We start from the raw sequence: 13703 nt of genomic DNA on the forward strand, positions 1-13703 counted from the left end.
AAATTGAACTTAAATATTGACTTTATTTACATGATCATACACTGTAAAACCCAACTGTAGGTTTAAGTGTAGTTCAAAACTCAAAATTGACTGAAAGTTAATTGCTCGTTTGAAAAGAGTTTTGAACTCAGTGTTGAAGATAATTTATTAATTAAATACCTCATTACTTCAACTTAAATGGAGTAAATTCACAGTACTCATATAGATTAGTTTTTTAACTCAAATGGTTTGTAGCAATCGGTTTCCTGAAATAGTTTGAGTTGCCTTAACTTGTTGGGTTTTACTGTGCTGAAATTGCTTTGTTTACTCAATTGGATTAAGTTCACAGTACTCATTAGGATTAGTTTTTGAACTTTACCTTAACTTTTTGGGTTTTACAGTGTATGAGCCGTAATCATAAATAAATAATAAATAAAAATATATTCTGCTGTACGTTCACTTTTAGGAAGTTTTTTTTCCAAAGTTTTATAAATGAGACTCCCGATCCTTCTGAAAAATCTTAACACACATGTTGGTATTGGTGTTTTATGAGGACTGTCAATAGGCATAATGCATTTTATACAGTATGAAACGCTTTGCATTACTTGCAATAGTATTTCTATGTGAAACTGGGACTTTTTTTAGGACTCTTCAGTGAAAGAAATCAGCATTCATATGCAATCGAAATATATATTTTTAAACATTATAAAGATTTTACTTGGTTTTCATCAATACAATGCATCCTTGCTAAAGTATACTTTGTTTCCCTAAAGCATAATGACCACGAACTTCTAAACAGTTTTAGTCTGTTAGTCAAACTCACACACACCTGAATTAAAGTCAAGCTACATCATTTATATGGCATTTTTAAAAGACAATTCGGAAATCCAAATTGACAAGAACTTTTGAAATGCATGTAAATATACCTCTAGTCCATATAAATCATCTTAAAAGTAACACCAATGTTGCGATAAGGAATACTGATAATTAAATGTTTGGTTTTCTACAAGTTTTCACTACTGGCTGATTTAGTGTAACAGAACTGATAAATATAACCCTTTCTCACCTATTTGATGCTACTGACGGATCTGGTGGTTTAGTCACTGTACATGACAGGCAAGGGAAAAAAAACAAGATGGTCCTTTTTTTCATTGTGGTTTTAGTAAATCAGAGCCACGTGGTGATTTGTTTACAATTTAATGACAAATTACTACACTGTGGCCATGATTTTTAAAAAAAAATGTATTCATAAAATGTGGCCACGATATTTTTATATTATTTATACTTTTAGATTTTTATTGTAATTTTTTTTCTTGCAAGTTATGCACAGGAACTCAGGTAAAAAGTGGCTCAGGTTTCTAGAAATATTTTATATGGCCTCGAAATGTGTCAATAGCAAGACTTTAAAGGAGCTATATGTAAGAATTCTTGTGCATTAATAAAATCTGATGTATTCAATTTTTATTGGCTTGTAACTAAATGTATAAAACAAGACCTTCCCTGAGCATCCTATGTTGTCCATGAAAGCCTGTAGATTGATTTCTATGTAAAAGACTGCCAGAAATATCAAAATATAATCTGATATATTATAAAGTGATTTGCAGAACTTGTGCAAACATATCCATATTGCTATGATCGGATGCTTTCTTAGCTACTGTTTACCGCTTCTGTCATTTTAGTTTTTGAGGAAAAAAAAAAAGTCATTAATGTTTCAGTAGAATTATGTTACTGCAAAAAAAAATGTTGCTTCTAATTTCGTTTAGCTTCTAAAATTATTAAAACTAAAACTTTGCTAGTAGTATATGAGGACATAGAATCATGTTCAGTCTATTGTATGTGACAGTGAAAAAGTTAGGACATCCTATTGAATTACATGGTTCTATATGGTGCTTGGCCAGTCTATAGATTTGGAAGATGAAACCTCAGTAGATCACATGTCATCTCGCAACATCCCATTATTTACTTAACAAAAGTAGAGCCAAAATAGAAAGGCCATTTGTGACAAACTTAGGACATACTATTATTCAGATGCCTGTAGATCTACTTAATTAAAGCAGCAGTTAAAGGAATAGTTCACCCACAAATCAAAAGTTATTCACTATTTACTCATTCTCAAGTGGTTCCAAACCTTTATGAGTTTCTTTCTGTTTGAGTTAAATTCAATATTTTAAAGAAAGCTGTAAACCTGTAGCCATTGACTTGCATAGTAGGAAAAACAAATAGTATAGAAGTCAATGGTTACAGGTTTCCAACACTTTTCAAAATATATTCTTTTGTGTTTAACAGAAGAAAGAAACTCAAAAAGGTTTGAAACAAGTAAAGGGTAAGTAAATAATGACAGAATTTTCACTTTTAGGTGAACCATCCCTGTAAGTAATCTCTCAGATCATTCTGAAGTTTTAGTCAGGTTTAAGTAAGGTTAAGGTCTGGACTTTGACTTGGCCGTTTCAACCCCTTGATTTGTTTCCTTTACCAGTTGTTCTGTGGTAGATTTCCTGGTGTGCTTGAGATTGTTCCATGACCCAATTTTGGCAAAGCTTTAGCTGTGTGATGGTCATTGTGTTAACACATACACCTGAAGGCTCTAGAAAAGGGAAGCCCTAACTCGGCCTTGGAGAGCCGGTGTCCTGCAGAGTTTAGTTTCAACCCCAATTAGACACATCTGAACCAGCTAATCAAGCTCTTTCTGGAAATTCTTGAAACTTCCAGGCAGGTGTGTTGAAGGAAGTTGGAGCTAAATTATGCGACACCCCTTAGCTAAAACATCTGCTGGTTATCACTTAAGGAATTTGATTAGCAGATAAGCAATGCCTGATTATTTTTGTTAACTCTAAATGTTGTTAATTATTCATCTGAGGTTTTATTTGGCAAATTTTAAGACCAGCCAAAGATCAGGTTTTTTTAAAAGTCCTGATATGAAAAATATTTAATTTCAGAGGATGTCAGAACTTTTTATGCAATAGTTTGCTGGCTGGGGTTCACCAGTGATTCTAATCACAGGGGTTTCTGAATTCTACATATAGCTCTTTTAAGGTTGGGACCAGCCAAGAACCACATCTAATTTAGTGGAAAAGAGGGAACAAGTCCGGACTAGGAATTAGAGCAAATGGTTAAATTATATTCTACTACTTTCTTATGAATGGTATTTCTTATCATCGCCAGTAGGATTTTATCTTAATGCAAGCGCTTGTTCAAATATAAAATATAGAGAATTGAGAGCGTATGTATGATTCATACATAAAGAGATTTCAAACATTACCTTGTTTTTTTGCTATGCATCTTACTTCACAATTCATGCATCTGTGAAAGGCTGAACCGGTTCAACAAACACAACTGCAGTACTCAATGCTGCAAAAAAAAGATTATCTGATCCCATGTACAAAGACCTACCTTTAAGAAACGTCTTAAGTGGTCTGACACAGAAACTAGATCAGAAACTAGTCCTGACTCTTGGAGTCTCTTGAAAGAACTCAAGATTCATAGTCTTTGGAGAGGTCAAGATCATTACCCTGGAGGAATCCCAGCCTTACAGTACAGAGGAGGGGTTTAGTTGCCACGAAAAGCCTGAATCAGTAGACTCAACCCAATTCAGAAGATTTTTAATCCAGAACCCCACGTGATCCAGCTCAATAAAAATTACCTGGATCAAATAGAACGAGAGTTGAGTTCAAACTTTTTTCTGAATATTGACTGTATGGAGTAAATGTAAAAAAAAGGAAGATAATATTTGTATTTCTCACCAAGAACGCTGCGCTTGCAGAGAGGGCAGGTCTGCTGGAGGAGCAGCCAAGGATCCACACAATCTCTGTGAAACTCATGGAGGCACGGTAACACCCGCAAACACTGAAACACCCACAGCAGTGATCGAACTTAACATAGACTGCCTAGACTTCTTTAGGTAAGAGCAATACAGTTCAGAGGATTTGTCACCTGGTTGTTGTTGTATTGTTCCAGACAAACTGCACAACTGTCCGTCTCCATCGTTTGAGTTTGTGTTGGGTCACATCTCACTTTGGGCTGCCGGTATGTCCTCGTCTTCAGTGCTGATAATCTCTTCAGAATATCTTGCTTCAGGTTTGACTAAGAGACAAAGAGTTTATTACTATTTTTTCTTCTCTTATAAGTCGTGCTGTTTAGTTTACATAGTACTGTTCAAAATATTCGGCTCAGTTTTTTTTAAGTTTACAAAGAAGTCCGTTATGCTCACCAATAATGCATTTATTTGATCAAAAATATAGTAAAACTGAAATAGTAAGATTTATGTGATGGAAAAGATCATCTAATCTTCAAAAAAAGACGATAAAAAACGACGCTTTAAAAACGATTCAAACCATTAATTTGGTGCTCAAGTAACATTTATTCTAGTTAATGTCGAAAGCAGTTGCTGATTGATGTTAGGCTGAATATACAGTTGAAGTCAGAATTGTTAGCCCCCTTGTTTATTTTTCCCCAATTTCTGTTTATTGGAGAGAAGATTTTTTCAACACATTTCTGAACATAATAGTTTTAATAACACATTTTAATAACTCATTTCTAATAATTGATTTATTTTATCTTTGCCATGATGACGGTAAATAATATTTTACTAGATATTTTTCAAGACACTTCTATACAGCTTAAAGTGACATTTAAAGGCTTAACTAGGTTAATTAGGTTAACAAGGCAGGTTAGGGTAATTAGGCTAGTTATTGTATAACGATGGTTTGTTCTGTAGACTATTGAAAAAATATATAGCTTAAAGGGGCTAATAATTTTGACCTTAAAATGGTTCTTAAAAAATTTAAAACTGCTTTTATTCTAGCTGAAATAAAACAAATAAGACTTTCTCCAGAAGAAAAAATATTATCAGACATACTGTGAAAATTTCCTTGCTCTGTTAAACATCATTTGGGAAATATTTAAAAAAGAAAAAAAAAAATCAAAGGGGGGCTTAGAAAAGTCTTATTTGTTTTTTGTGCTACAATATTAGCAGTTTTTAATTTTTAAAAAAACATTTTAAGGTCAAAATTATTAGCCCCTTTAAGCTAATTTGTTTTTCGACTGTACAGAACAAACCATCGTTATACTGTAACTTGCCTAATTACCATAACCTGCCTAGTTAACCTAATTAACCTAGTTAAGCCTTTAAATGTCACTATATATATAATTGTTTTATTGTGAAATTATATATAAATAATTTTTTTTCAGCAAAACATCAAGCAGCACATTTGCTTTTATTTTTTAAGATTTTTGGATGAATATTGTTTCTACATTTTACATGTTTTTAGTGTCAGATTTGATCAATTTAGTGAATCAATGATGAACAAACATTTTGTTTCTGTTGGGAAAAGTATTTTTGTTTGGAAGTTAATATATATTATATATTCCAAATACTTAATATTGCTTGTCACATAAGTGTTTTACACCATGAACTTTGTAACTTTCAGAATGAATCTGTCCTAAAAACACTGTTCACCTCTAAATCGTCATTAAATTGGTTGTCCCGGTACTGCCAGCGTGCTTGAACTATGACCCCTGTGGAGAGAACCAGGGCCACCAGGACAACAGTGTTCCACAACTGTTGGAGATATTTCTGGACAAAACATGAACAGAAAAGACGTTTTTCTCCATGCTGAAAAATGTAAATAGTCAGTAATTTATCTACATGTGACATATAATGTGACGACTGGCTGCTGAGTTATTAGGAAATAATGTTCACCAGAAGTGGTGATGTGTCCATGTCACAAAGAAAATGGCCGTTACACCATGGGTGCACATTATTTTTTAATAAATCAAAAAAACATGAAATCTCATGACCAATAAAAGACATAACTTCATGTTTTAAAACTTTAAAACTTACAAAATTACAGTGTTGCTGTAAAATGGAGTAGTCTGGCTAAATGACATCTTCACTATTTTATGTTGAATTAGGCAAGGCAAGTTTATTTATTTAGCATTTTTCAAACACAATGGTAATTCAAAGTGCTTTACATAACAAAGAATAAAAAGGAACAAGAATAAAAAATAAAAACAACAGATTAAAAACTATTAAAACATATTAAACTGTGTTAAAATCTGTGTTTGTTTTTTTAAAAAGACAAGCAAATTTCTTTTTTGAACTACTACTACTGTTCCTTTTCTAGAAAACATCCATAAACCAATCATAATCAAGCATTCAAAATCTCCCTAGTATAAGCATTAGGGATGCTCCGATCAATCGGCATCGACCGTTAATCACATTTTATGGCTCGATCGGTACTCACCAATCTAGCCCATCTCATGAACTGATTGCAGGTGTTTGTTTACGGTCTCATCCAACCGTATGAGCTCTGCCTGAAGTCTCGTGCATATTCATAACGGCTCTGTGACGCCTGCGAATTAGATAAAATACCCCGGAAATCATGTAGACGAGGGTGAATTTTAGCTAGAGAACAGATCGCATAAGGCACGGTGATTACATTTACATTACTAAGCATTACATTTGTTAGGTTAATGAATAGCTAATGAATAGCACAGTAAAGATATGTCGAGGGCACATCCCAGCTCTCTTACTGAGCGATCGAGCTGCTGTGAGGCTGCAGTCACAGATGTACAGTGCATCTGTAAAGTATTTATAGAGCTTCACTATTTCCACATTTTTTTATGTTACAGCCTTATTCCAAAATGGATTAAATTGATTTATTTCCTCAAAATTCTACACACAATACCCCATAATGACAATGTGAAAAAAAGAGTTTTTTAAATTGTTGCAAATTTATTAAAAATAAAAAACCTAAAAAAAATCACATGTGTATAGGTATTCATGGCCTTTGCTCATTAATTTGTTGATGCACCTTTTGCACAGCCTCAATTCTTTTTGAACATGATGCCACCAGCATGGCACACCTTTTTTGGGGAATTTTTGACTATTTCTCTTTACAGTACCTGTCAAGCTCTATCAGGTTGGATGGGAAGTGATGGTGTACAGCCATTTTCAGATCTCTCCAGAGATGTTCAATAGGATTTAGGTCTGGGCTCTGACTGGGCCACTTAAGGACATTCGCCGAGTTGTTGTGAAGCCAGTCCATTGATATTTTGGCAGTGTGCTTTGGGTCATTGTCGCCCCAGTCTGAGGTCAAGAGCACTCTGAAGCAGGTTTTCATTCAGGATGTCTCTGTAAATTGCTGCATTCATCTTTCCTGACTAGTCTTCTAGTTCCTGCCGCTGAAAAACATCCCCACAGGATGATGCTGCCAGCCTGCCACCAACATGCTTCACTGTAGGGATGGTATTAGCCTGGCGATGAGCAGTGCCTGATTTTCTCCAAACATAATGGCTGGCATTCACTCCAAAGAGATCAATTTTAGTCTCATCAGACCAAAGAATTTTGTTTCTTAGGGTCTGAGAGTCCTTCAGATGCCTTTTGACAAATTCCAGGTGGGGAGTGGCTTCTGTGTGGCCACTCTACCATACAGGCCTGATTAGTGGATTGCTGCACAAATGGTTGTCCTTCTGTAAGGTTCTCCTCCCTCCACAGAAGAACGCTGGAGCTCAGACAGAGTGACCATCGGGTTATTGATCACCTCCCTGACTAAGGCCCTTCTCCCCCGATCACACCGCTTAGATGGCCGGCCAGCTCTAGGAAGAGTCCTGGTGGTTCCAAACATCTTCCACTCACGGATGATGGAGGCCCCTGTGCTTATTGGAACTTTCAGAGCAGCAGAAATTTTTCTGTAACCTTCCCCAGCTTTGTGCCTCGAGACAATCCTGTCTTGGAGGTCTACAGACAATTCCTTTGACTTCATACTTGGTTTGTGCTTTGACATGCACTGTCAACCCTGGGACCTTATATAGACAGGTGTATGCCTTTTCAAATCATGTCCAATCAACTGAATTTACCACAGGTGAACTCCATTTAAGCTGCTGAAACATCTCAAGAATGATCAGTGGAAACGGAATGTACCTGAGCTCAATTTAGAGCTTCACGGCAAAGGCTGTGAATACTGATGTACATGTGATTTTTCAGGTTTTTTATTTTTAATAAATTTTCAACAATTTCAAAAAATCTTTTTTCACATTGTCATTATAGGGTATTGTGTGAAGAATTTTGAGGAAAAAAATTAATTTAATCCATTTTGGTATAAGGCTGTAAGATAAATTGTGTGCACTGCATTTTGTATAAATACATATGTATTTACTGTATAGTTGTGCATTTTAACTTCTTTTGCATCAAGTATGCGCTCCAGGGAGTGCTTTATGCATTATAAAACTTGAAGCATTAGAATCGGTACTCTGTATCAGCTGATCACTATCACAAGCAATTGGTATTCGATATCGGCTGCAAAAATCCGGATCAGAGCATCCCTAATAAGCATTATTAAGAAACATAAGACGATTACATAACCGTGCTAAAATATCTTCAGCCAAGTTATTATGGTAACCCTGGATGACATGAAATGTTTTTACCTGGACCTGAGAGTTGGTCTCCCCAGTGCAGATGACCCCTTGCCATTCCCCGTACAAGCCTCCTCTTGAACGACCGCAGCTGGACCACAGGGTCAAGGTGGCCCCCTTTGACACCACACACAGAAATATCACACACTTACACTAATGAACCGTGAGAGTGAAACTGTGCTGCTTATTAGAACTAAAACCATACCAGGCTGTCTTGTAGAAAAGACTTGTAAGTTATTTTTGCTGTCGCACGAAGGCCCCTGATTGAATAAACATACCAAAAGACACATTTTAAAATCCAGTTAATTAAGAAAACTGATGATTTAATGGATTTAATGGCTGAATATTACCTGAGAAGAGCTCCGATGAGCTTAGTGACATTTTCTGATGTCTGAATGACAATGATTGGTTTTGAGAGGACCTGAGAGAGATCCATCTGCAGCGGAAGAACAGTTTTCTTTTTAAAAAATAAAAGGAAAATCATTAAAGGGATAGTTCATGCCGAAAATAAAATTTGCTCTCTATTTAGTCAAATTTAAGTGGTTCCAAAGCTTTATGAGATTCTTAAATACAAAAGATGATATTATGAATAAAGATGATAACTTCTACCCATTGACTTTCATAGAAGGAAAAATAAATACTATGGAAGTCAATGGTTACAGGTTTTCAGCTTTCTTCAAAATATCTTCTTTTGTGTTCAACAGATTTGGAACAAGTAAAGGGTGATTAAATGATGACAGAAATGTTGGTGTATTGGTGAACTATCTCTTTAAAGCTTTAATGAACAGAACAGCAAAGCCCTCACCTCTCGGACAGTGTTCTGGTTTAAAGCCAGTATGATCAAAGCAGACGCACCCAAAACAAGAGCCCGCTTCATCTATAGAGAAGAGAGTTTGATCAGTACTACCTTAAAGAGTTTTTAGTGTACACAATCATAATTTTTAAATACCTTATTAACCATAGATGCAGCAAAGGACTCCTGGTTGCTGTTGCTGGAAACTGTGCCTTCCTCCATCTGAACAGGTACCACTCCTATCCAAGGGTTTGGATCCTTTCCATCATTGCTTTCACTGTTGCTTTTAAGAGCTTCATCCTTTACCTGTCATGGCAAAACAGAAGAATGTTAATGATGGCTTTGGACAACAACAAGCTTACTTAATACTCGCTTTCAAAATGTCAACCTTTACACTTTTTTAAATAATATAACATTTTCTTTTAGTTTAGTCCCTGATTTTATCAGGGGTCGCCACAGCAGAATGGCCCACCAAATACTCTTACGTATGTTTTATGCAGCAAATGCCTATACGGCCGCAACCCAGTACTGGAAATTAATAGAACACGATAACTAGGGTATTTTTTGAAGGGATAATTCACCCACAAAATGAAAATTCTGCCATTATTTACTCAAGTTTGAGTTTTTTTGTTCTGTTGAACACAAAAGAAAATATTTTGAAGAAGGCTGATTTGTAATTTACTAAGTAGTTTTGAAAATGTGTACTTTTACTTTCCCTTGAGTACATTTTTTGTGCTGTATCGGCACTTTTACTTCACTACTTTCCTTCAACCTGCAGTCACTACTTTATTTTTTTCTTGTCTATGGGGATTAGAGAAGTCCCCATAGACAGATTAGTCTTGTGATTCCTGTCCAATCAAATCACACATAGAAGGTAAATCGTATCATAATGAACTACCTTAAGCCATGGGTGATTTATAAAGTGCAGCGAACTGTTAGGAAGCATTAAGAGTGTCCAAGAAGATGTGCAAAATCTTCACACGCATTGACCCAGAGATTGTTTAGATGCATGTCACTGATGAGAAACCTACAGATGTTTACTATATGATAAACGAAATGGCCTTAAACACCCAGCAGGTACAAGACCTCAACATGATGCCAGATTGATATTGTACCCTAACGTTGTGTGGATGTTGCATTTTGTTTAGAAATGAAAATGGGGTTGACTTCAGAACCCAGCATCAAGCTGACGTCAATGTCCAACCTGAAATCAAACAAATATCAATAACTAATGATGTTACAGCTTGACGTTGTGTGAACGTTACCATTTTCACGTCTCTCAGATGTTGGATTTTGGTTGCCATACCTGATGAATAAATGTCAGCATTTGACGTCAATATGATGTTGGTTTAAGATGTTGGCTCAACGTTGGATTTTGAGCACTTTCTAACACAACCTAAAACCAGCCTAATATCAATGTTATTTGACGTTGTTATTGGACATTAAAATAACGTTGTCCTTAGATGTTGGCTAGACGTTGAATTTTGTTCACCTGACATCTCAACCTAAATCTAACCTAATATTAAAGTCTTATGACGTGTGCCTGCTGGGCAGTAACTAAATGCACTACAGAATGTTACGTTTACACACATCCACAAATTACATGTAAATGCATCAGCTTTTTACAGCGTAATACTCACTACTCTTGAGTACTTTATTTGACTTATACTCTGAGTAATATTTACAACAGATATTTTTACTCTACTTGCACTACATTTTTAGGCAAGTGATGGTACTTTTACTTAAATGTGATTTTTCAGTACTCTTTCCACCACTGCCATTGACATCCATAGTAGGAAAATAAATAATATTATTTAGTGTTCAATTGATAATTAAACACATAGTAAATGATGACGTTTGTTTTAAGTTGAAAAGTGTTATATTGCAAATATAGCATGAATAAATAAACAAACATTCAGAACAGTGAAATAAATTGTGTTTCCATGCAATGACAACTTACTAATATGAGCTCTCCTTTCAGGCCATGCTTCTTTTTGCTGTGGTTATCCATCGGGTCGTTCTCCAGACTCCCCTGGACCACTTCACCCTGTAAAATATGCTGATGGTCCTCCAGAAACACCTCTACAAATGCCACCTGTTCACTAGACACCAGCGGGCAAAACCACAACCAGCACACCGCAGAAAGACAAGCTAAAGCGCCCATGGCTCCCTGTCAGTTGATGTTATGAACCATAGCAAGTCAAAGACTGAAAGTTTGATCCATACTGTCAGGACAGGCTCCGTTCTGTCACCTCCTCCAGATGTAAACAAAACTGACTGGGCTCTTCTTCTGCGGCTCGCTTTGTCCTGTCAGCACTTGTCAAACTGAAACTTGCTAGAAAGGAAGTTGTTTGTTTTCCATATATTAATGTACTGTAGGGGGCGCTGTGTGGTCCAATCGTTTCACATAAAATGTAAAGCCCCGCCTACTTAGTACTGAATGGATTTTTGTATCCGCATTCTTCGTATTTTCATTTCTGGACTTCAAATTTTCATCACAGGCGTTATAAAAAGATGTGCGGTCGCCACCCAGTGGGAAACTGTGGATAAGATAGTGTTTTAAAAGTATTTCTGAGCATTAACGTTATCGTAAGTATGTTGTTGTTGTCGTCACACTCATAAACTTTGGTTTTGATGAGGTTTTCGTTATGATGTTTTGTTCCGCACTTATACAATTCCATTGGATTTATTATTGGCGCATTAATTGGTATTTAATCTGTATAACCACAGATTTAAACACCATGTTTTTAGCTATGCTCAGTGTAGCAAATGCATGCTGAATTTGAGGTTTCCATGGTTTAACTTCACTTACCAGTATTTTTAAAACCACGCTGAACCGCTAAATTAATAGATAGATAGATAGATAGATAGATAGATAGATAGATAGATAGATAGATAGACAGACAGACAGACAGACAGACAGACAGACAGACAGACAGACAGACAGACAGACAGACAGACAGACAGACAGACAGACAGACAGACAGATAGATAGATAGATAGATAGATAGATAGATAGATAGATAGATAGATAGATAGATAGATATTACCATGCTAAATTATATCATGTGTACTATGTCCAAAAAAATAGCAATATCACGGTATTTTACTGAATTAAATGGAAATATATAGGTGCAGACGAGAAAATGTCAAATTTAATCATAGCAAAGACCTCCAAAAGTTTGTTTAACTACATTTCACGTTAACTAGATTTTAATTCAATTCAATTCAATTCACCTTTATTTGTATAGCGCTTATACAATGTAGATTGTGTCAAAGCAGCTTCACATAAAAGGTCACAGTAAATAGGAACAGTGTAGTTAAGTTTAAGTTTTAAAAAACTATATGCTGGACCGCTAAATAATGAAATTAAATTAATAGATAGATAGATAGATAGATAGATAGATAGATAGATAGATAGATAGATAGATAGATAGATAGATAGATAGATAGATAGATAGATAGATAGATGATAGATAGATAGACAGACTGACTGACTGACTGATTGATTGATTGACTGGTATTAATTGCCATGCTAAAATATGTACTAGTCCAAAAATACAGCAATATCACGGTTTTTTATTGATGCCTTCATTACGGATTTGCTACACTGGCCATAGTTAACAGTGTAACAAAACTGTGGTTATTCAAATGCAAATTTATGTGCCGAAAAGATGTTTACACGCTGGATCACAAAATAAATAAATTATTAAATTAATAAACAGACAGACAGACAGACAGACAGACAGATAGACAGATAGATAGATAGATAGATAGATAGATAGATAGATAGATAGATAGATAGATAGATAGATAGATAGATAGATAGATAGAACTATGCTAAAATATATCATGTGTACTATGTCCAAAAAATAGCAATATCACGGTCTTTTATTGATACCGAAACGTCATCACGGACTTGCTACACTGGCCATAGTTAAAACATTGGTTATAGTAAAACTGTGGTAAATACCAATTAATGCGCCAAAGATTGTCTACTATATTAAATTGTCTTACTATAATATATTCAATGGAAATACATAAGTGCAGAAAAGAAAATATCAGATTTAATCATAACAAAGACCTCCAAAAGTTTGTTTAACCACACTAACGTTTATCAGATTTTTTAAAAACCACGCTGGACCGCTAAATAATTAAATTAAATAATTAAATAGATAGATAGATAGATAGATAGATAGATAGATAGATAGATAGATAGATAGATAGATAGATAGATAGATAGATAGATAGATAGATAGATAGATAGATATTACTATGCTAATCATATGTACTAACGTTACTATGTTCAAAAATACAGCAATATCACGGTCCTTCAGTGATATTGACCTCTTTTCCACTGTCTTTCTATACCGCAACCTTTTATTCATTGCGTTTGCGTTTTATTTCGCCTAATTTGTAAATCGCATTTCATAGCGAGTTCCCAAATCATCAATGTAAACAAGGAACAAACAAGTTCATCCTTTGTTTCCAAGGGAACTTCGAGGAAGACGGCGAACTT

At 35.2% G+C, this 13703-nt stretch overlaps 1 protein-coding gene across 2 annotated transcripts; it reads right to left on the minus strand.

Moving 5' to 3' along the window:
• Nucleotides 1-360: 360 nt before the first annotated feature.
• Nucleotides 361-11461, minus strand: rnf215 (ring finger protein 215). Of its 2 annotated transcripts, none has more exons than XM_056457476.1 (10): nt 11145-11461; nt 9341-9490; nt 9197-9268; nt 8742-8827; nt 8597-8651; nt 8404-8508; nt 5435-5551; nt 3910-4059; nt 3720-3822; nt 361-3619 (listed from the first exon to the last, which is right to left on the minus strand). In XM_056457476.1, the coding sequence occupies exons 1-10, from the start codon at nt 11346-11348 to the stop codon at nt 3606-3608; spliced, it is 1056 nt and encodes a 351-aa protein (XP_056313451.1). In that variant the 5' UTR covers nt 11349-11461; the 3' UTR covers nt 361-3605. The 2 variants fall into 2 exon arrangements, with proteins under 2 accessions (XP_056313451.1, XP_056313450.1); XM_056457475.1 differs by having other exon boundaries at nt 8742-8848.
• Between the last annotated feature and the right edge of the window lie 2242 nt (nt 11462-13703).

This window comes from Danio aesculapii, chromosome 5, assembly GCF_903798145.1.
Source record: "Danio aesculapii chromosome 5, fDanAes4.1, whole genome shotgun sequence".
Lineage (NCBI taxonomy): Eukaryota > Metazoa > Chordata > Actinopteri > Cypriniformes > Danionidae > Danio > Danio aesculapii.

Coding starts and splice junctions, on each gene's coding strand:
- rnf215 (XM_056457475.1), bottom strand. CDS start 11,348: ATGGGCGCTTTAGCTTGTCTTTCTGCGGTGTGCTGGTTGTGGTTTTGC. Junction 9,269..9,340: donor CTGCATCTATGGTTAATAAG/GTATTTAAAAAT, acceptor TCTTCTCTATAG/ATGAAGCGGGCTCTTGTTTT. Junction 3,823..3,909: donor AACAATACAACAACAACCAG/GTGACAAATCCT, acceptor TGGGTGTTTCAG/TGTTTGCGGGTGTTACCGTG.